The sequence below is a fragment of the Egretta garzetta genome, unplaced genomic scaffold, assembly GCF_000687185.1.
Source record: "Egretta garzetta isolate BGI_Z169 unplaced genomic scaffold, ASM68718v1 scaffold135, whole genome shotgun sequence".
Lineage (NCBI taxonomy): Eukaryota > Metazoa > Chordata > Aves > Pelecaniformes > Ardeidae > Egretta > Egretta garzetta.
The window spans coordinates 423,069-446,013 of record NW_009259594.1 but is presented as its reverse complement, the minus strand read 5'-3'; the positions used below and the strand labels follow the sequence as shown (position 1 = coordinate 446,013).

The following is a 22,945-nucleotide window of genomic DNA, read 5'->3' as shown; positions in this document are numbered from 1 at the left end:
TCTGGTTGGGGTTCGTGTTGATGTTTTTATATGGGCATACCCAGAATGTTTGGATTTACAAGCAGTCACGGAAAATAAGTGAAGTGTGTGCATGTATGTTGTGTGACCTAGTTGCCCATGTCTTTTCTAGCAGAAGTTAGAGATGGTTTACTTTAGTGTTTATTGGGATGTAGAAGAATTCAGTCTACTCCTAGCTAAAAATAAACAAATGCAAGGCAGAAGTCACGACAATAGGACACTATTGCTCTGAGGCCATTTCCATGGTCAGAAGGTTTTAGGGATGCAGGGATGCTGGTATTGTGCGCTGTCCGAGCGCTCTTAGTCTGGGTACAGATTTGTGGGAAAAGCTGAATGGGTTGCCTGAGTTTTTAATTCACCCTCTGCCCTCACAAGGGAAGCTAATTTGACCTATGCTGGTGGGTTCAACCATAGTAATTGAGGTTATTTCCCTAGCTAGTGAAGTTGTGCTTTACCGTAACTCTCATCAGAGCGTGGCAGAAGGAGTTGGGTAGGTCAGGTCAGTGGATCATAGCCGTACGTAGCAGATTATTCAAATGGACCCTTGTGAGCTCTTGCTGTCCTGAGAATACCTCGATGCAATGCTATTACCTGGTGTTAGTAGAAATGTATGGGAGCCTAGGCTTAAAGTCACAGAGATGCTCTGACACACACATTTACAAATGAGGTGAACAGTCTTATAGAGATGATAGAGACCTGGCCCTTGCCAGAAGAGATTGAATGAAAAAGTGTTCTGCTTAGATCAAAAGCCCCGTTCCTTATGAGAAGCTACACCACAGCTAAAATTATCAAAATAAATGAAGTCCCAGAAATCAATGATATTAAAGTACTTAGGTCATTTGGCAGCCAATATGTTCAGACTCATTTTGGATGGGGTTAAAATATGATAGAGACATCTGCAGGATACCAAAGGAAACAGGGTTGGCTCCACTACACCTTCCCCGAGCTAAACAGGCAGATCATGAAAGAAGTATCATCCCCGCAGAATTCCTGTTACGTCACTAAAATATCACATCTCTTTACTTTATGGTAAATATTTGACAAAAAGAATTTGAATAATATTGTAATGTAGGTGTGAGTCGCGTGTCATCCCCCATCATCCCCACCCAGCAGTTGGAAAGCTGTTGAGCTACCCTGATTTATGTACCATCTTTGAAATCATTTTGGCCTGAATTTCAAAATAAAACCATTAGCAGCCATTCCACTAATTTCTTTTATTGTTGTCTTGGTTCCACAAATGCCATGCTTAATGTCTCTGTCACTGGGTTAGGAAAACTGTAATAAATACTGTAGCAAAATATTTAAGTAAAATTTCGGGACAGGTTCACCTGGAATAAATCAAGAAGTTGCTTAAAAGAATAGTAAAGTAGACCTATGAAAGGCAACTGCTGTTGGTTACTCATTATGGACTGTGGTCTCAGTTCCAAACTGATTTTCTTCACGAGCTGGGTAGACCCTGATGAACATTAGTCTGCTGGAGTAAAGGAGCTTTTCAGCACAGCAAAACCAGTGGTGGCAAGTTCACAGATTCACGGTCTCCTGCTTTAGACTCCATTTCTCCTCTTCATTTTATCTCCAGTGTCTTGTTGCTCAAGGGGCAAGGCTACCTCTTCACCTTATCGCTACTCCTCTCCAGCGGCTGTTGCTGAAGGAGAGAGGCTTTGCTGTCTTATCTGAGAGGTTTCCTTCCTCCTTCAAGAGCTCTGGGCAAACTCAGCCTAGCAGAGGGCTATGCGGGGTGTCCCAAAGAAACACTAATTAGATGGTTGTTCACAAATGGAAACTTTAAAGAGTTGCTTTATAAGAAGTCAGTAATGAAAAATATTCATAGTGTAATTGCCACAGAGATTGATCTTTGAAGTCTCCGTTTCTAAAATCTGACCCATTAATACTGTTTTTGAGAAAATTAATCTTGCCTTGTGTGGATGGAAGATGATGTTTTATTACTAGTTCACTTGAAAAATCTTACATGTATGAGTAATTGAAAACTCCTAAGAACAAAGGCAGTCATTCTACATTTCTTCTTCAGTAATATTAAGAATGCATTCAAATACACCATCAGTATTGTCACTCTTTCAACCAAGGCAATTTATTGTAATATTTCCTTTTTCATGGAGATGCTGAGTCAGCAGCTGAACTAGTTCTTTTGGCCTTCTTTGCATGATAGGCTTTTAAAGTAACACGTCATCCAGATAAAATCTACTTAAATCCTTAAGAAAAATGCAAAATCATGGGGTTTTTCCCGTCTATAAATTATTGTATTAATATTTTGCAAAAAACCCTGCAGTTTGCAGGCAGTTAGGTATCTGCAATGTCCAGTTCTGAAATCACAGGCGCTCTTCTGTCTGTTTGCTGTTGTGTCAGACAGTTTCAGCACATCTCTGGGTGGCTTAAATGATTTCCTCCTCCCCATATCCACAACTGTAGATCTGTACATGTTCTTGATGAAGAGGCGTGGGTCCAGGATTTGGCTCTGCTCTGTAGCATTAGCTAAAATTGTACCAAAGCAAAGCGAAGATGCTGCTGGCAGCTTCAGAAGGTTGGAAATGGTTGCTCCAGTTGAGGTTCTCTGATCCATGGCTTTAGGTCTGTCTTGACACGTTGCTATGTTTAGATGTGCCATGCCTTTAGTCTTTAAAATAGCCACTTTACAGCCAGAGAATATTCCTCCCTTCCCATTGAATTTGCTGACAGTGTGGAACACAGTTCTGTGGCAGCCGTTCTTGCATCGTTACACCTGGTGGGACCTGACCCAAACAGTGGGAGAAGGTGGCTGTGTTTCTTGTGCCTTAAATTGCTGTGGTACCCTTCGTTTTCTGCTGAAGCAATTGGAAGCTGGTCTGTCATGGCGGCAGCCCCACCGCGGTGCGTGAGTCGGTGCGCCCCGTGTTACGTTTCAGAGAAACAAATGTGCAGCGTCAGGGCGCAAGCGCTCACATGGCCCCGATCCTGCGCTCATGTGAAGTCAAGGTCACTGGTGCTGATTGTGTTTACAGGAGTGTTTATCCCGCGGCTTTGCTTGCTGTGAAAGCGCACGCACATCAGTGGTTCTGGGGTCGTATAAATCCTGCTGGGTGAAGGGCGTTGTCACCAATTTAGAAAGTTAACAGCTTTTCGTTAAGCTTCCCCTGGCTCCTGCCACAATATAAATTAGAAAGCGTTGCGCTGAGCTTGAAAAATCTGACGGTGCCATCGACCAGCTGGGGTTTTGAGCTGCTGGAATTGCAAACTGCATGTGATATAAATGGCCTGAAGTAAAACAGGTCAGTAAAATAGAAAATTAATGATCTAAGATGTTGGTAACACAAGAACCCTTTCAAATTTATGTCCTAAATAGTGAGCTAAAAGTAAACTACAGGAGCTGATGATGGTAATAAAAAAAAAAAAAAAGAGAGTATATCCAGCCCCCAGTTCCTTTCACAACCCGCAGTCCCAAGATGCTGCTCGTCCTTTTCAGCTGATACGCTTTGCTCTCAGCACGGTTTAGGTCCTTACGTAAGCACGCTGGCCTCAGCTAACCTCCTCCCAATGTCCAAACATGCTTCTGTGGTGCCTTCTAGTACTTTACCTTTGTCGGATTTAAAATCTCATGGTGTAGATGCCAAAATCTAGAAACTCCCCAAATTAAACTCAGTTTGTTCTAGGAATCGAGGGAGAGGGAGGATTAGAGGGAGGATTAGATCAGTAGGATTCTTGGCTGTGATGGTACAGAACAAGGCTGTTGTTTCTATTGGTGTCGTGTTTTGGTTACCTGAACATCAAAGTCATTCGAGTTCATCGTTGTTTCGGGTCAACTTCTATTTTTGTTGCTCATAAACATCTCTTGACGTTCTTGTTTTTATTTAGTGGATTAACTGTTGGTTAGCAGAAGCAGCCCATTGGATAGGTGGAGTGGTGGAGGAGACTAATAAGGTGATGGTTTCTCTCCTGTGCCCTTATGAGGGGCTCAAGAAATTGTTCCCCCTGTGGTAGGGGAGAGGGAGGAAGGTGGGGTGGGCACAATTCATAGCAGCAATCCAAAGCTACGGAAGGAGACACCAAACAGGCCATGGCAGATGTTGCTCGTTGCTGTGGAGTCCCAGGCTGAAGTATACATCTCTCAAAGGAGATCTGCCCAGACCGAGCAGCATGCCAGCACCCAGACCCCACCGATGCCAGAATCCGGGACCTCTCCTCTCCATCTGCTGGCTATTGGATTGAGGTTTGGGGAGGACCTGGAGCTTTGGGTTTAGCAAACCCAAGGTTTTGCGCTCCCTCTGCTGGCTGCATTTTTGCTGGCTGGTGCCCGCTCTTCGTCCCTGAAGGAATGCTGAAATCAGTGGGGACAATCTTGAGCAAACAGGGAAGTAATAAAATTAGTGTGGCTCCTTTTTTAGGGTCCTTGAACACTAAGAAAAAATCCTTGTTGACCACACTGTGGAGGTGCAAATCAGTAAGGAGATGCATTTCTTACACTTCCTTCCAAAAGGTCATTACTTGCCTTGGGAAGTGGAAGCACGGGGGAAATCGCATCAGCATAAGTCACACTTCAGTATCTTTTGAATCTAGCATGGAAGACTTGAACCATGACCAAGAATTACTTCAATATTCTGCTTGCTTACCTTAAGTTTTATCTGATTTTTTTGTTCTGCGTTACCCATGTAGTGATAGGTCTCTCCAGACTCTTATTTTTCTTCTCATTGTTGCCACCTCTTCTCTCAACTTTAGTTTGCTGCACTCCCTTGAAGTGCTTTCTTGATTTGTTTTTTAAACTTCCAGCCTGTTTCTCAAGCTCAAGCCACCAGTGTCGTCATATCGCAACCTTGTACTCAGGTTAGAGCCTCAGAGGAGTGACAAAACCCACCGTGCTTTTGGGAGAGTTTTCTCTCTCAAGCGTTACGATTTCCGTCTCTTCCTCTCCTACTTTGGATCCAGTGGACACTTCTCGAGGGCATTAGCTTCCAGTTTTGGGAAGCAGCTTGAGTTTGTCCATTTATCAGGCTGAAATAAGATGTTCTGGCCAACACTGAGAGCAGTCCAGCTAGTGGTGTGCATTCTTACACCTCTGTGGACCCCAGTTATTGTCAGTCCCAGCCATATGCAGCCTAAATTCCGCACCACATAAGGACTGCTTGACAGGGAAGCAGTGGCACACTGTACATGGCAGGGGAATCATTACTAATGTTCAAGGAGTTTCTGAAACTTTTCTTCTCCGCTCTTTAGTTTCCCTCTTGCTGCCTGCCTATACCTGGTAACGATTTTCCCTAAATGTTCTCACTTGTCCTGATTCTTCCCTAAGATTTCCACTTTGATAGCAGAGCTCTGAGTTGAAATGACCTTTTTCCTTACTCTCAAGTTAGTTCTGGTTTCCCAGCTGATTGCTTTTACTCATGGACCTATGATGACTTCTCAGCTTCTGATCCGAGTTTGTTGCCAGCTTCAAGTTCAGTTGTGTGTGAAGCTGCAGCAGGTAGCCGCTTTCTAGAGCTACGCTCCGCTCTTAGAAGCAGCAGCAAAGTAAATTAAGTTTAACAGCGTGCTTCTCACCAAGGTCTGACCAGAATGGATTGAAGGGTAGGTAGCAGCAGTTGAGTTGGAGTGCCTACACCGAGTGATAAGCTGCTGGAGATGGAAAATGTTACCTCATCGCTTCTCTTCCATCTGCCACAGGGCAGCGGGGAATTATTGAGTCCTTTCTAGGAGCTTTGTCCAGTTGAGTTTTTGAAGTTGCAACTAACTGAGCTTCTGCCATTTCCCTTGGGAAAGTATTCCTTACAAATACAATTCACTGTCAGGAAATCATTCTGAAACTCTCCCTAATTTTTCCTTTTTTTGGTGTCCTCCCACTCAAATGGGCTTTAACACAAAGAATCTATTTAAAGCGCTACTTTTTTATTTTCCTGTGAAGGCTGTGATGTGGTTTCTAGTTAATGTTTGTACGAGACTGTAAGCTCTCCGGTTTAAAGGTGAAGAATAACCGTATTCCCTGTGGTTGCGCTGATACTTTCACTCATTTCCTTGAGGGTCTGGATGAGTTTCACGTGGCTGTATTAAATGAATGTTAGTTATTGGGTTCCCTTCCCAAAGATATATTACAAAATTGTGTGTTTTGCTGCTGAAAAAGGCAGGATCTAAAAAGCCTGGTCTAAATCTAGATTATGTTTGAGTAGAAGTTTTGGGGTTCTCTTGATTCTGTGAACGGTGTTGTGAACCCAAAGGCAGTGTACACCAGTTGGGGGGGGGGGAGAAGTAGCAGTCTGATTTCCCCATTGAAAATAATCAAAGTGCAAAAGCAAACAGCATGAATGCAAATTTCTGCTAACAGAAGAGAGATTTAATGTCCTTGAACTGTGCTGCTGAAAAGAAATTTAGGAAAACACTTGTTACTTAGGTATGATTGCTCTCAAGCCAGTGCTATTCTCGAGGGAGTTGTTTTTGATGGTTAAATTGTACAACACATTTTAAAATTGTTTTGCATAATGTGTCATTGAACCTGTGAATCTCACTGACAGACCAAATTGTTTACCTTTGTAGAAATCGGTCAAAACCAAAACAGTCACGTAAGAATAAACTGGGAGATCTTTCAGAAGCACAGCTCGTTAGTTAATTAGTTAGCAAATTCAAGGGCAGCTAAACACCTCCTGGGATTTTTCTCCATGTCATTGTAGGCATATTAAACAGGTTATAGCTTAACGTTCCAGGGCACTCACCAACAGCAAATGGACTCAGATTACTGGTTTTAACAAAAACAGACTAGCCTGATTCTAGTTTTACCAATAAATGACTTAACAGGAATCTTCGGTTTTATAAATGTCTGCCATAGCCATATTGTGGCATTCCAGATCAGTAAAGCTTACTTGCTGTCTTTACAGATCATTCTTACGTACTGAAAATTTTGCGGTTTTTTTAGGTTCCTAAGCAGAAATTCAAGAATGAAAAATCAGAAATTAAGTTTGGGCTGGGATTTCAGTCAAGCCTCCCTTCAAAGTCTCTTAGAATCACAGGATAATTTAGGAAGGCACTTCATGGAGGTCATACGGTCCAAGGCCCTCTTCAGAGCAGGCTACCATTGAAGCTGGCTCAGGTGACTGAGTTTTGAATACCTCCAAAGATGCAGATTTCACAGCCCCTCTAGGCCCATTTCAGTGTTTGACCACCGTCATGAGGAACAAGTTTTCCTTATTTAAGGAGAGTTTCTGTTTTTGAAACTTTTGTTCATTGCCTCTTGCCTCATCAGTATCTAGCTCCACAGAAATCCAGCTTTGTTTTCTCTGTAGCCTACTATGAGGTACATAAAGACTTTTAAGACTCCTCTTTTAGCCTCTTCTTTGCAGGACTGAACCAATGCAGCTCCCTCTGCTTTTCCTTGTGCATTGTGGACTCCAGCCCCAGACCATCTTATCATCCATCCACTGGAATTGCTTCACTTTGTCAATGTCTTTCATGTGCTGGAATGCCTCAAACTGGACACCAGTATTCCAGGCACGTTCTTACAACTGCCAAACAGAGGGGAATAATCCCTTCCCTTGACCTGCTAGCTGCACATGTACTAGTACTGTCAGTATGCAGTTAGCTTTCATTGCTGCAAGGGCACACTGCGTGTAGCTTGTCCACCAGGACCATGGAGTCCTTTTCTGCAGACCCAGCCAGTCAGTGCCCAGTACCAATACATGGGGGTTATTTTGTACTGGGTTCATTTGCATTTCTTGAACTTGATAATGTTGCCATCAGCCCGTTTCTTCTGCCTGTGTGTCTGTGGGTAAGTGGCATGTGAGAGTGGGGTGGGTACAGCTCTATTCGTATGGCAAAACTCTTAATGTAGACAAGACCCTCTGTACTGTTCTCATCTCTAGTTTGAACTGCATGGCAATATTCTTGAGGTCCTTGCTCTAAATGTGTAAATGTCTCAGTTAGGATCAAAGGGTGACAATTTTTTTCCCCCTATCTTTTTCAAGGAATGGTCAAAGACTCTGTAAGAGAATCAGTATTTCAAGCATTTCTTCCAGTGCTGTTCTACATGGTCAGTCAATCACAAACTCCCAGGAGCTCATTCTAGGTTCACTGGCTCATGGGATTTCACTAAGCATCTTCATGTTTCTTAATTCGCTTAATAAATTAATCAGAAGTTGCAGCACAGAGCAAAATCCAACCTGAGGGGCAAGATTTTGAGCAATGGGATGAGACTGGATTTGCTTTAACAAAAATCCTTGCTCCTTTAGTTGCTGGTGAATGTAACTGAGAGATTAGCATTTGTCACAACTTGTGTCTCAAGCTGTGTACACATGTAAGCTCCATAGGCTCTTGCTGGTGTTACTGGCCATCAGCGTAGACGGGGAAGCTGAGGCAGAAAGCAAAGGCTGCTTAATACCCATCACTTGGGTCATTTCTGCCTTTATCATCAAATCTGGCAGTGCTGCGGAGCTGCCTGCTTGCTAAATCTCATTGTATCAACACTTAAAGCAAGTGATTAAAGAAAGATTAACATAATAGATGTAGTGTGGTTAGAGACCGTGGCCAGAAAATCAGTGAAGTATAGAAATTATTTATATAATTTCCACGCACGCTTGCTCTGTCTGTGTTCTGTTCTCAAAGCCCTAGGAATCCCATAGGTAGGTAGTCCTTACCTGGACTCTGTTCTCAAAGCCCTAGGAATCCCATAGGTAGTCCTTACCTGGATGTTTACTTTATTCAGCTCCTTGTTGAGTATGTATTGTACATCCTTAACAGTGGAAAATACAGTTGAAACCTCTCTTTCTCAGTTGAATAAAATGGTATGACAAATACCAGTGGCCTGATAAAGTCTTTGAATAAAGCTGTAGCCAATTTCTATTTAAAACACTCAGAGGAGTCGTTATTTTACTCACAGGCCACTTCTAAAGTTGGGCACATGCTGTGTTGTGCTCTTTTACGATGTATAAAGAAGTCTTTGCGCTCCTCTGGCTTTTCCTTTAGCCTTTTCTGCCTTGATTACTTCCATACGCAGAGGGTCTTTTGCAGACATCTGTGCAGCAGTCGGAGAGGGCAGCCAGTCTGGGAATGCGTCTTTGTGACACCTCCACCACAGCGCCAACGCTTGTTCCACTGTCTGGTGATTTCTGGCAAATTATTGGATCTGGATCAAAATTAATTTGCCAATGTAAAGGAAGGCGAAGACTTTGGGAGCAAAAGGCAGTCTTTTAGAGGCAGCCCCATTAGATTGGCTTAAATTCGTCTGAACCCAGCAAAGTGATGGGTTCGTGAAAGTCGGGAACTGGAACACTTGACAGTCAAGAGGGAAGAAAGGTTAGCGTCAGCCTGCGTTTGGATAATTTATTTTCAACAGATAAAGTCCCCATAATGTATAGTTTTAATAATGAAGGTAGAGCTGAACATCAATGCCACCCACCAAAAAGTCCAATGACATTTGAAACTACGACAAGTTTCAGTGGTCTTGATACTTTGGGTGATAAAAAAACTAAAAATCAGAGAATATGGCAGAGCCAGAAAAAATGTTTCTAGCTCTTTTTCATTGTATAAAGCACAAAATGCCCAATATCCATCGTAACTAAGTCCTTATCAGCTCACTTTGCACAAGAGAGCAGCAGCTGGTACAGATTTTGGTCACTTGTCTTACATTAGGTCAGATCAGAGTGCTGCGGCTGCTAAGATGGGAGAGCATAATGTATTTTAGTGACCCTAAATTCTTGGTGGGGACCACTCTGATGGAAAGGGCATGTAACTGGTTTTGTAGCTGAAAGTCGTGCACAGCCTCCCGTGGTATTACAGCCCCTCAGGTCCTTCCCCAATCCCATTTCCATAAATCTCTCCCATTGCTTGTAGATGTATCCAGGATTCCACTGTTGGAAAGACCATCCTTTTCAAAATGTAAAATTTACTCAGCTAGTTCAGCTTTATCATAGGCAGTTCAGAAGTGGAGGAGAAGGCTGTAATTTGATGGTTCTGATCACAGCTGAAACACCGAGTTGGTAGCATTGTTTGTTTTGGTTTTTTTATTTTACCCCCTTGTACAGATCCAAGTACTCTTACCACTTACTAAGGTGTGAGGTGGTCCTTGGGAATTAGCATCTGAATGAGCGTGTGCAAATGAGCTGCTCTGGTCTGTGATAGAAATGGTTCTTGAAGGAGTTATGCCTTTTGACTTGAAACCACATATACCAATAGCTGAGCAGGCGCTGGGAAATAAGTGACAGTATTTGGTTTGTCTGTGTGACCTTTTTTTGTGCCACAGTTCTTCTTGAACATTGTTATATTGAAAAGATATAATTGGAGTAATATATTACAGGGGAACAGCAGTGATAATAGTACTTAAATCTTTCATGATTTTATGAAGTCACCTTTTTTCTTTTTTTAAATGCTGTTCGTTGGGCGGTAAAACTGCTGGAAGCCTTGCAAGGACTGCAAAGAAATAAAACCCGGCACAGTGAAAGACTTTCAGTACAATGCAAATGTTGATCCCTTAAAATCACAAATCATCTTTCTATTAATTCACTGTAGAATAAGGTCTCCTCAAGATAAGACTCAGCAGTGCTGTGGAGTTGGTATTTCAAGTATGTCCATCTGCATCTAAACGAGTAGCTCCAAGACAATCAGATTATGCAGTAGTTACTTCGGTGAGAATATCGCCTAAGTGGAATGGAAACTTCATTTTGAGTCTAATATTAGACCCTGCTTTGGAAAATTCCTTTTAAATGATCACAAGCTGGGAATAGCAAAAGAATTTAACTTTCGACAGACAGCATTCACCAAGAATTTGTTTTTAACTGCTTATGTTGAGTCCCTGGGAAAGCAGATGTGAAAAACTTACCAAGTGAATTGACTTGACCTGATGCAATGTTTATATCAGTAGTTGATAAGTTTTCCTCCCTCGTCTAATTTGTTCAGGATATTTTCATTCTTCAAGCATGAGTAAGCCTGGGTTGGAATAGTTTGAATGCTTGTTAGTCTAATAATCTGAATCTTAAAACATGCAGACTTTATTGCCTATAAAGGGGTCTAAGCAAAGTTGAACTATTTTGGTTGTCTTCCAGTGGGGATGGGGATAAGCGTCGTTTCTGAGACTAGCAATGAAGAACGTGAGACAATGTTGCTTACCTCCTGATAGTTCAGGAAGCATATTGATATCTGCTGTACTTACGCTTCAGAATGCCACTTGTATTTGGTGAACCCTTTGGATGCACGCTACTTTTGATGCAGCTTTACAAAGGACCGGCTTTCAATGGCAGCTAGGGAAAGTGGCAACCAAGGATATCAAAGCAGAGTCAAAGGGTCATGATATTATTATTATTCCATTCCTGCAGAAAGGACTTTAGGAATTACAGAATATACTGTGAGTGAGGGATCTGTAGAGCCACTAGTGTATCTCATCTTAGCTTTTCTCTTTGTTGATCAGACGCTGTCACTTTGAATATTTCAATTAACTCCTAAATAAGCCCCCCTACCCTCCACCGCATAGAGCACGTCTAAATAAATTATTTTTGAGGGACAGAGGAGAAAAAGAGAAACTCATGGATTGGCCTGACCTCTTCTCCCCAGCTCGTCCCTGTCCGTGTGCCTCTGTGGTTTGGCCATTGTAGCTGTTGTTTCCATGCTTGAGGAGAACATCCACGGAGCTGGCTGCAAAGGACGGCTCCAGCCTGGTCTTCCTCTGCCAGTGCATGAGGCGAGAAGTGGAACAACTGTCAGCAAGATAATATAATTAATTCAATGCTGGGATGACAGTTTCACTGGGAAAGATATAAGAAAGAGAATGCTGATCTCTTTAGCCGTTCTCCTTTAGTGTGTTGGGTGGATTTATGTGACCCAGGAATGCATTTCTCAGACAGAAATCAGATTCTGATTTTAAGCATCTGTTAACTTTGCCTCTTTTTTTCATGAAGCCTGACAGCAACCTTTTTTTCTTTTTATTTATACCTATGTGTCTATAATTCTGCTATGATTTCTGATCTTTCAGGAATTTCTAAAATGTCTAAATTGCTGATCTGTCTCCTTGCAGGCAAGTCTCACCTGGCTATAGTACAAAGAGTAAACAATGAAGGAGAAGGGGATCCTTTTTATGAAGTCCTGGGAATTGTCACTTTAGAAGATGTGATTGAAGAGATCATCAAGTCTGAAATTCTGGATGAAACAGATCTATACAGTGAGTAGAAATATTTGCACTTTTTTTATAGACGAAAGGGAAGACTCCATCCAGCAGCAGCTGTGTTTAATGGCTGTGTTTTGAGAGATGTTAAATGCTGATTTAAAATCTCAGTGGTCAAATGACCTGCAGATCCCTCAGGTGGTCAAAGTAATTTTTGTTTGCGCAGGATGGGCACATCACCCCTTTATGCTGTACTAATTCAGAAACAGGACAGGTTTCTTTATCTGAGCCTTCCATCAAGAAGGTTTACATCTGCAACAATCTGGTCTGTCCTGCTAGCTGTTCCCCACCACAGTGGCCTTACTAAACCTTTTTGTTACAGTGCTCACAACCTCCCACATTTTCCTCTAACCTCTCTCCACCTCGAGGGCCTGTAGACCGTGTACTACCGCACTTAAGCAAGCAGGCAGGCAAATACTTAAGGGAGGGGAATGGAGCCTCCTTAGAGTCTCTGTCGCTCATTCAGAAAACCTGAGAATGGGAAGTCTTCTTCAGGGCTGAAAACCAGCATGTGCAGAAAGGACTTTAGGAATTACAGAATATACTGTGAGTGAGGGATCTGTAGAGCCACTAGTGTATCTCATCTTAGCTTTTCTCTTTGTTGATCAGACGCTGTCACTTTGAATATTTCAATTAACTCCTAAATAAGCCCCCCTACCCTCCACCGCATAGAGCACGTCTAAATAAATTATTTTTGAGGGACAGAGGAGAAAAAGAGAAACTCATGGATTGGCCTGACCTCTTCTCCCCAGCTCGTCCCTGTCCGTGTGCCTCTGTGGTTTGGCCATTGTAGCTGTTGTTTCCATGCTTGAGGAGAACATCCACGGAGCTGGCTGCAAAGGACGGCTCCAGCCTGGTCTTCCTCTGCCAGTGCATGAGGCGAGAAGTGGAACAACTGTCAGCAAGATAATATAATTAATTCAATGCTGGGATGACAGTTTCACTGGGAAAGATATAAGAAAGAGAATGCTGATCTCTTTAGCCGTTCTCCTTTAGTGTGTTGGGTGGATTTATGTGACCCAGGAATGCATTTCTCAGACAGAAATCAGATTCTGATTTTAAGCATCTGTTAACTTTGCCTCTTTTTTTCATGAAGCCTGACAGCAACCTTTTTTTCTTTTTATTTATACCTATGTGTCTATAATTCTGCTATGATTTCTGATCTTTCAGGAATTTCTAAAATGTCTAAATTGCTGATCTGTCTCCTTGCAGGCAAGTCTCACCTGGCTATAGTACAAAGAGTAAACAATGAAGGAGAAGGGGATCCTTTTTATGAAGTCCTGGGAATTGTCACTTTAGAAGATGTGATTGAAGAGATCATCAAGTCTGAAATTCTGGATGAAACAGATCTATACAGTGAGTAGAAATATTTGCACTTTTTTTATAGATGAAAGGGAAGACTCCATCCAGCAGCAGCTGTGTTTAATGGCTGTGTTTTGAGAGATGTTAAATGCTGATTTAAAATCTCAGTGGTCAAATGACCTGCAGATCCCTCAGGTGGTCAAAGTAATTTTTGTTTTCGCAGGATGGGCACATCACCCCTTTATGCTGTACTAATTCAGAAACAGGACAGGTTTCTTTATCTGAGCCTTCCATCGAGGTTTACATCTGCAACAATCTGGTCTGTCCTGCTAGCTGTTCCCCACCACAGTGGCCTTACTAAACCTTTTTGTTACAGTGCTCACAACCTCCCACATTTTCCTCTAACCTCTCTCCACCTCGAGGGCCTGTAGACCGTGTACTACCGCACTTAAGCAAGCAGGCAGGCAAATACTTAAGGGAGGGGAATGGAGCCTCCTTAGAGTCTCTGTCGCTCATTCAGAAAACCTGAGAATGGGAAGTCTTCTTCAGGGCTGAAAACCAGCATGTCCTAAACGACTTCTCTTGTTATCGCTCAGTACAGCTCCTTCCTTCCTTTATGTTAACATATGTTGAGGGAGACAATGCTGCAGGTCAGCCATTACCTGGGACTTGAGAGATCGGGCCTCTTTTCTTTCCCAGTTTAGAGTTTGTCTGGTCTTTGGCCAGTTACCTAAAGTGTCTTTGCTTCTCTTCCCAGCTGCACAATCTGGCCTGTGCATGCGGGACTTCCTTTCTGTCATTCTTCATCGCTCTTGCCTGTGCTTTGATCACGTGCTGGCAGATGCTGTTCTTTACTATGTGTTTGCGTGTAGCACAAGGATGTCTCTAGATTCTGCTGTAATAGAAATAATAGAAATAATAATTTTAAATATCTTTAACGCTGTTCAGCTATCCTTTGCTTTAGTTTTCTTTCCCCATGAAAGCGTTCTGAATGTTTCTACAGCATCTCTTTCAGGCCAATACAAGCATCTCCTATCCTCCCTCCAAGCCAAATGAGCACTTTACACTGTGGGATAGACATACTTCTACTTGTCCTAATAGGTTGTTATTGCCTGAACTGCTTTCTGTAGCTGGTCGGTATTTATGTGCCCAAAGGTTCATGTAAATCACGGTTATGTTTTATGATACGCTAAACAGTCTAATTACTATGCAAATCACAGAAGTCCAGTTAGTATCAATTTCTTTTCATGCCTTCACAAATGAATTGTTGGGCTAATCAGTTACAACATAGGGCTTTTACAGGGTGAATTCAGACTTTCTTTTATACTCCAAAAAGATCCTATTTTTGTCTCCTCACCTTTGAGGTATTTCCATGTTTCTACGAATGAAAGGACATTGCATATGCTTTTCAATGTTGTTTTTTTTCCCTTTTTTGATAAGAGAAACCACATAGATCACGCTATGTTGTTCTTCAGGACAAAAAAAAAGCTTTGACCATTAATAGCGTGTTAGAGGGCAGGGAAATGAGAATTTAATTTTACTATCTGAAGACTTCCTAGATTAACAAAATAGAGCTGGTGAACAAGATTTCATTTGAAACTCTCCTTCCTGGGAAGGCTTTACTACTGAAAATTCCTGGTTCAGAACAGGAGAGAAACATTACTTCCTAGGCTTCCTGGAGGACGCAGGAAATTTTGGGGGATGACTCCTGCTATGTACCATGAAGATGAACTTCTAGTTTCTATATGAAGCACTGGAGTTCATTCTGCTGTTTAGATTGAAGAAAACTGCAGCAGTAAAGGAGAGACAGCAGAAATCTGGAGAAGCTGCGAGGCTCACAGAAAATGTGATAGGTTTTGGATTCGGGCAGCCTGCTATGCTGTAACCACTTCCAGTTGGTGTAGTGATGGGAACATGCTTTGGGTTTACTGAAGGTACGTTATTGTCCACGGTATGTTAAGGCAGCTCGGTTTTGATGTTGATATCAGTGTGTCAGTGCTAGTAACCCTGTCTAGTACTGGAGTGCTCTGATGCTGTTCATTATAAGACCAAGCTTGAAACCTTTGGACTGATATGCTCTGTGCTAGGTGTTCGCTTAAAAGTAGACCTTATGAAATCTTTTGGCAGTGTTGTTATGCATTTGTTCTGAAGCTTTAAAAATGCTTTGTTCTCCTTGATGGAAACTTGAAATTTGATGAAATGGCAGACCTTGGTGTTGGAGCTGTGCCTTTCTGCCGTTTCCATGAAAATCCATTTGAACTGTGTTAGGGTAGAGGCAATTGTATATTTACAGTTTTTGCTGAAAGCTGCTCTCACTGCTGAAGCTCTGCAGCTGAATTTTTTGAGGGTTGTGCACCCAGTAAATGTGTGGAATTTCTTCAGGTTGCTCTAGTCTGCTATGTCTTATGGCTTGCAGAGATGTCAGGAGCAAGAAGATGGGAGCGAGAAAAATTGTTAAATATGTCTGACCTATCAACGTCTGGGTAGACTTGAGTACTTCTGAGCATGAGATTTTGTATTGGGGATGCTGATGGGGTGGAGAGAAGGGGTTTCTATCATGGCACAGGTAGGCTCTGACTACATCTCAGCCAGCATCACGATGAAAAGCTGTCAGTGCATTTGGTTCTTAGTACTGGAAAGCTGGAGCATTTTTTCATGGTTGACGCACTACAGGAGTCTGTCCTGCACTCCCACGGCCCTGGCCATGGTGGGGGAGCATTTCTCAACCTTCTCAGAGGTCCAAGAGAGAAACCTGTATGTTCTACGTTGGCCTCCGACAGAGTGCACTTGAGGAACATGGAGTTCACCATTCTGACCTGGGTTTGACTAGTAGCCTGTCCTATTTAGCTCTTTCTAATTGAAGACGAGTTTAATCCTCCCCTTAGTGCAGCTGAAATGCTGCTGGTTTTCACGCACACAGATTCAAAGAGGGTTCGCCCCACGTAAAATCTGAGTTTTTTCTACAAATGAAATACCTTGATGTGCACCCTTGTGCATATGTTCTGCATGCTGCGGATAAATAGTCTGGTTGTAAGCATCAGCTTATATTGCATGTTTACATCCCTACCTGCGTACTGCTCAGCAGTCTGCCTCGGCGGATGCGACCCCCGGCAAGCCCATGCTGCAGGGGCATTCAGTGCCAGGCCATGGGGCACATTTGTTAGAGCTGCACTGCTGCAGCCACAATAGCTTTCACCTAATGATTTTTTTTTTTTGCCTTGGCAAGTCACTTCCCTGAGGGGAAGACCACATCTTACCCGAACATTCCAATTTCCAAACAGCTGTCAAAGCAGGTATGTTAAATACATGTGCTAGTAGTATCACTTGTCCCATTTAAATCACGGAGCTATGGGAATAAAAATCCTTTGCCCTTCCTTATAAGTATTTCCACTGTCATCCAGTGAAAGTGTAACAATGTAGAAAAGGTTTTGGCAATGCTGATTTGTCTGGCAAGACCTACAGATATTGACATAGTATACATCAGTGTCCTAACGCCAGGAGACCAGAGCTTTGTGCAGCTGGAATCTAATCTTTAGATACACCAGGGTGGTTGCCACCCATGAGAAAATGATGCTTTTACTTTGCTGGCCATTAGGACTGTGGACTTGTTAACCTTCTGCTGCCTAGCACCAGTAGGCTGTAGGAGCTGCGTCTTTATGGGGAGCTATTTTAGGCTGTTTAAGAGGTTTAGTCCCGCTGACTTTCTGGTTTTTGCCAAAACATGTGTGGTACGCAGGGCAACCTGGTTTTCCCAGCTAGGGACAAAAAGAACTGGCAAAACTAACTTAGTTAATTCCTAAACCTTCCTTTTAAAATTAAACTCACAGGCTTAAGACTTGTGCAGTGTATGGGGCATAGGCTGTCAGCCTGGGTGTGTGCATCGCTGGGGGGAGAGGGGACGTGGGGGGCATGCTGGTGAGACCCTGGCACCCACCTCTGACTGCCTTGGGCTAAGCATCCTGGGACTCAGTATGGGCACAGGGCCAGCGAGTCTAGTCCCCTGGGAATTGTACTTTCTTTTCCTGGAGTATCTGATAAACACACATCTCAAGCAGTTGCTTGTCTCTGTCCTTGTACAGTTCCTGTGTACCAGACAGAACCACACTTCTATTTGATAAAATATTTTTGTCCTCGTTCTCTTGTCTGGAGCTCACTGCAGATGTCTATTCTGTCCTAAAGACAAAAGGAGCACGGGAAGAGAACAAGAACCTTCCCAGAACATTTCTGGGTGCATTTGCAAGGCCCATCAGCCTGCTGCCTGCCTGCCCGCCCAACTGAACGGGTGATTGGAGGTTTGAACTCCCTGTCTCCAGTCCAAGCTGGCTCCTTCAAGAAAATCCACACAATCGCCTCTGGTGTTCCGCATCAGGCCTGGAAGTTCAGGAATATAACAAGAGAGATCACAACCTTACTTATATTTGGACCCATCCTCTTCTTGAGTTCGCTCCATCAGCCCAGGAGCTCATGGTCAGCCTTGCTGCCTTTGATTTGAAGGAAAAGTCTAAATATTCCCAGAACCTACTAAAGTTGCAGTATTTGTTGATATCTCACCAAAAGTTATAGTGAGGGTATCCCTCATGCATCACATAGTTCTTGTTGCAGAACCAAACAGCATCACAGCACTCTGTAGGCAGAGATCGCTTCAGCTTGCGAAGATAACTTCAGTGCCCAGGTCTCCATCTCACTTACTGTAGAAAGGGCAGACAGGAAATACCTGGTCCAGATTAAATTACTTCTGTCACCATCCAATCCTTGCTTCCTATGTCTTACAAGAAGCTCAGAAGTTGTTTGGATAGCACAGAACAATTAAGACCATCTCTCATGAATAGAAGCCAAGATAATGGCTTTAAGCCTTATGGGTCTGCTCTCACTGTGTAACACTTTTCTTGGGGGAAGGTTTCTGGACAAACTGCCAAGGAAACAGTAGGAGGAATTGAAATCACCCATCATTCGCTTAAGAACCTGGATCTCTTACCTTGATGACTGATGCAGATGGAAAGATTTAAGGCATCCTCCCATGGTGTGATGCTGGCCCTGTTTTCAGGTACCAGAAGTGCAGTGTGTAGCCTGTGGTGGTACAGCTCATTCACAGGAGAAACACAGAGATGCTTTACTGCCCTGCTGAAGAGGCATTTCCCCATTTCCCTCTCCTACGGCCAAAACTTGTACTTGTGGTGATTTTTGCCTCCCTGATGAGAGCAGTGACGGAGCTCCTTGTGAGAAAACATTTTGGCCATAGCATTGTAAAAAATAGCATTCTCTGAGCTCTGAGAAAAAGCACAGTTTCTTTTCCTCTTACCTCTTACAAGGTAGTGAGAGCTTCTGGGGGACTTTTCTCCTATTCACTTTCTATTGCTTTGGTATCCATCTTTCCTTCAGCTGCAAGTACAGATAAGGTCTGTCTCAGACTATATTCCTAAGGCAGGGATTGTTTTTAGCCTGTAACCACTCCCTTGGGTGGTTTCTATTCCTGCTTTTGGAAGAAAAACTGCAGTCCCTGATGTAGTCCAGGTCCTGGGTAAAGTACTACTAGGGTAATAGGCTTCTGGTTTCAAAGAAGAAAAAGGGCATGTGTCATCATTGTTCTTCTCCATGTGCTTGGGAACAAGTATCTCAAATTTTCTGATTTGCACTGCTCACAGAATGAGCTTTAGATATCTAGTGTAGATATGTTAGATATCAGTACAGTATTGCTGTTGAGTCTGTCATGGTCCTATAGTGGAGGCTTGTCCGTGGGAAGCCGAGGATCTAAATGTATTCCTATCTAAAGTCTAGGTGACTTGGGAAAATCTTTCTAGAAATCTGTTAATTACCAGTATTGTGCATTTTCAAGCCCCAAACTCAACCTCTCTGAGCCTTCTGTAGTCTGTAGCATATAATTGGACACCTACAGGACTCCAGATCTCAGTGGCTTCCTTGCTATGGTACCTCACTTTCCTCATCCTTGTACGCAAACCCAAAATCTGGCAACAGCTACCTGGGGGTGTGTGTGAGGTTTCACAGTGTTAACCTCACCTCCACCACTTTGTGTGCTTGCCTGAATTCTCTGCAGTGAATCAATGTACCAGAACTGCCTGCGGTCCCTCAAAAGTACAGTCACTTTAATTCACTGACTACGTGTCTGATAGACAAGTAGCTATAGTGTTTGCAATATCTTTCCCCACTAAAGTCCTAGAACCTGAGCCGTGCCTTAGGTCTGAGGGACTCAAGACTTGGGTTTTCTGCAATATACGGTGGAGCTCAGAGCTGTCTCACAGCATTCTGCTGCTTATAGCCAATGCCACCTTACGCACTGTGTCAGCAGAGAAGAGGAAGACCCTGCCATCCGAGCAGAGACCTCTTCTCCCTGGAATTGATGTATACCGTACACCAACCTGTTCTCCACTTACCTGGTTTCCTAGACATTTTGGCAGATTAGCTCGGTGGGTGGATGATAATAGCTGCGTTGTTTGTGCCTCTGCAACTCCCATCTTTCACATTGTCTCTCACAAATGGGGATTCCCCATCACAGAGCTTAAGACACAAATGAACCAAGTGGCAAGTACTTAGCTGGGTAAAGGAGAGGAGTCCAGGATCACCAGCAGGTGAATTCCCATATCTGAACTCCTGAAGCTACTCCATAACTCATTCTGGCTTCAGTGCCTGTAAAGCAGCCTGAGATTCCCACCTCCAGGCTGTACACCTCGTCAGCCATTGGGAGTGATTTGGACGAAAGGCATGCAGATTTTGCCAAAGCTGTGAAGAATCAGTGAAGCCGTGGTACAGCATAAGAAATAAGTCATTGTATATTTAGTCTATGTACTTGCTGGGAATTTTCTAAGGAATGTATATGAAAAAAGTAGCTGTCAGACATTCTTGTAGAGCAACACCTTCTGATCGTTAGTAACGCTGAGCAGGACTCCTCCTCTCCACCTGGAGATGCGTATGCACCTTATGTGTAATACGCAGAGCCGCTCTGCAATTAGATGTTTGCAAGAAGTGCAAACTGAAGTGACAGAGAAGTGACAGAGACCGGGTGCCTGGCTCTGCAGGCCAGGGGCTCACGGCCGGTGAGCCCGCAGCACAGCTCGCTGGTTGTTTCTGGTTTGTGCTGCGTGCCGATGAGCAGGGCTTTGCGCGTACTGCAGAGGGGTTTGTCTGCACGCTGTGCTCTGGGTGGCCGTCCTGGCTGGCTCCATCCAGCGCGGTTCGTGTTGGACCCCGTTCTAACAAAAATCGCTTCCTTCCTTTCTTTTCCCACCCTCCCTTCCCCAGCTGATAACAAGACGAAAAAGAAAGTAGCTCATCGGGACAGGAAGCAGGACTTCTCTGCCTTCAAGCAGACAGACAGCGAGATGAAGGTTAAAATATCACCGCAGCTCCTCCTGGCAATGCACCGGTTCCTGGCAACAGGCAAGTGCGGGTTATCTTTTTTTTTTTTTTTTTGCAATCGTGCCAGAGCCTCGGAGGCAGTTTGTCAGCAAAGGCCGGTGAGGTGGGTGGGACAGTGCAGGCGGGAAGGGAGGCTGGATTGTGGGGTGACAAATAATGCCACTGTTGTGTTTTTCTTTTTAAATTCTCTCCTCTCCTGTGTTCAGTGTCGGCATGAACCCTCTGAGACATTTACCAGGGGTGGACCAGTAACTTTAAATTGGTCTGAAAGGTAAGGATGAATGCCAAGTGCCGCACTGCATGTCTAGAGTCCGTCAGATTAACGACTAGCAAGTACACCCCATTAGGAAGAGCTCAGGGAACAAACCAAAGAGGACTCGATACCACTGGCCAGCTGACTGTAATTGCACTCTGGCGCCTTCTCCAGAAAGAGATGCTGGACTTTTTGCAGGAAGGTCTAAACCTGTTCCATGAGACTTTTTGACTCCAAGTGAAAAACTCTCCCGACACATTTAATGCAGACTGCACAGGCGGTTGAACTGTACTTTTAAAAATGGATTTCTGGCTGGCTTGTATGACCTCCGTTGATGACTTCAGGTTTCAGAGGACAGTTGTCTCCATCCCAGAACACCTTGATGTTTTAGCCTTTGGGTGAGCAGTCTGGCAGAGAAGCCAGGGCCTTGAATGATTTCTTGCAGCTGATATTGCCTTTCGTCGTAAAGTTGGTCCCTTCACCTCAGAGATGAGACCTGTTAACAGGAGAGCTTGTGGAAAACATACCTTCCTATTGCTCATGCTGTCTCTCTTTGACATATAAAGACTTCTCACACGCAGGCCTTTCAGATGGGCGTCTTTCACTGCTATGTTCAACATATATTCATGGGTTGAAAATGATAAAGTTATTTTGTCTCAAGTTTGCCAGCTCCAGTTGGAAATTAGTACTTCCCCTCCTCTAAGATGCAGTAACTGCCTGCCTAGATGCTCCTAGTCCGCCTTCATGCTTTATTTTGCCTCTGTGACTTGAAAGAAACGTGTACATGATCGGTTATCACATCTCAGCTGAGGGGCAGTAATTCCTTAAAAGGCTTGGACTCCTACGGCTCATGTGCACATGAGCATGTCCTTGGTGAAAGGAAGCAGTTCAACAGGAAGATGTGGATTTAACAGCAAGCAAGGCGTTGTTCCTGTAGTGGTACAAGACTTGATGGAGTTCCCTAAACACCTGCTCAACAGACATAGTCTTACGGTGCTGCTTTTCTACTTGTTTTGTGGATGAAAGGATTTTGTAGCTTAAATCCAGGTCTGCTTGTGAAGCCACTGCTAAATAAGATGAAAGCTACAGTTTTGGTTTCTCTGTTCAAAATTGAGAATAGTATCTTTAGCAGATGAAAGGTACTGGGTCGTTAACAGTCCTGTTCTGAAATGAGGTGTTAGGAAAGCTTATCAATTTGCATGTGCAAATCTCGACATCCCTGGCTTAACATTCCCACAGAAGGATGAGTTTTTCCTCTTCAAACAGCTCCTGTTGGGAACACTGAAGAGCAAGTGGATAGGAGATGTGTTCTGTGTGTCAGGCATTAATCCCACATGGTTTGAACTGACCTGCACTGTCTCTCACTTTGAGTAACTCTTCCCATATGAACTGTGGCAGCCCCAACTATGTCTTTGATTTATGTAGAGCATCTATCTAGAGCAACTTTCTAGGCCCCAAACAGTGATTTTTTTTTTTTTTAAGTGCAATAAATGCAGTAACTTTAATACCTTCTGAGGAAGGAAAAACAAATTCAAAGGTTCTCTGTGCCCCAATTCTAAAGCTCTTCTATTTATACAACTCTTCAATGAGCCTATACAACTGTGACTCTGAACTCTCAAGAGGGCAAGACTGCCTTTTTCTTTTCCCTTTCAGATGGAGACATGGTTTTTTGTTGTTTTGAAAAATACTTCAGTAATGAAAGTTGGAGCATTCCTGGTTTTTTCCCCCCTTACAAATCTAACAGTCTCAAAAGACAGGAAGCCTGCAATTCCATAATGGATCTCTCTGCATCTGTGTGTCTTTTATAGGCAAATGCTTATTAACGAGTATTGCTAACTTCTTGCCAGGCATATGAAGTGTAATGCCAAGTTGTATCTTGTGTT

At 43.4% G+C, this 22,945-nt stretch overlaps 1 protein-coding gene across 1 annotated transcript in view; it reads left to right on the top strand.

Moving 5' to 3' along the window:
* CNNM2 (cyclin and CBS domain divalent metal cation transport mediator 2) overlaps positions 1 to 22,945 on the top strand; it is a gene marked incomplete at its 5' end in the record, with an annotated part of 125,774 nt that overhangs the window by 87,712 nt on the left and 15,117 nt on the right. Inside the window, 2 exons of the mRNA XM_035893631.1 lie at positions 11,990 to 12,133; positions 20,693 to 20,830. Of these exons, the coding sequence (XP_035749524.1) occupies positions 11,990 to 12,133; positions 20,693 to 20,830 (282 nt within the window). The remainder of the gene's footprint in view (positions 1 to 11,989; positions 12,134 to 20,692; positions 20,831 to 22,945) is intronic.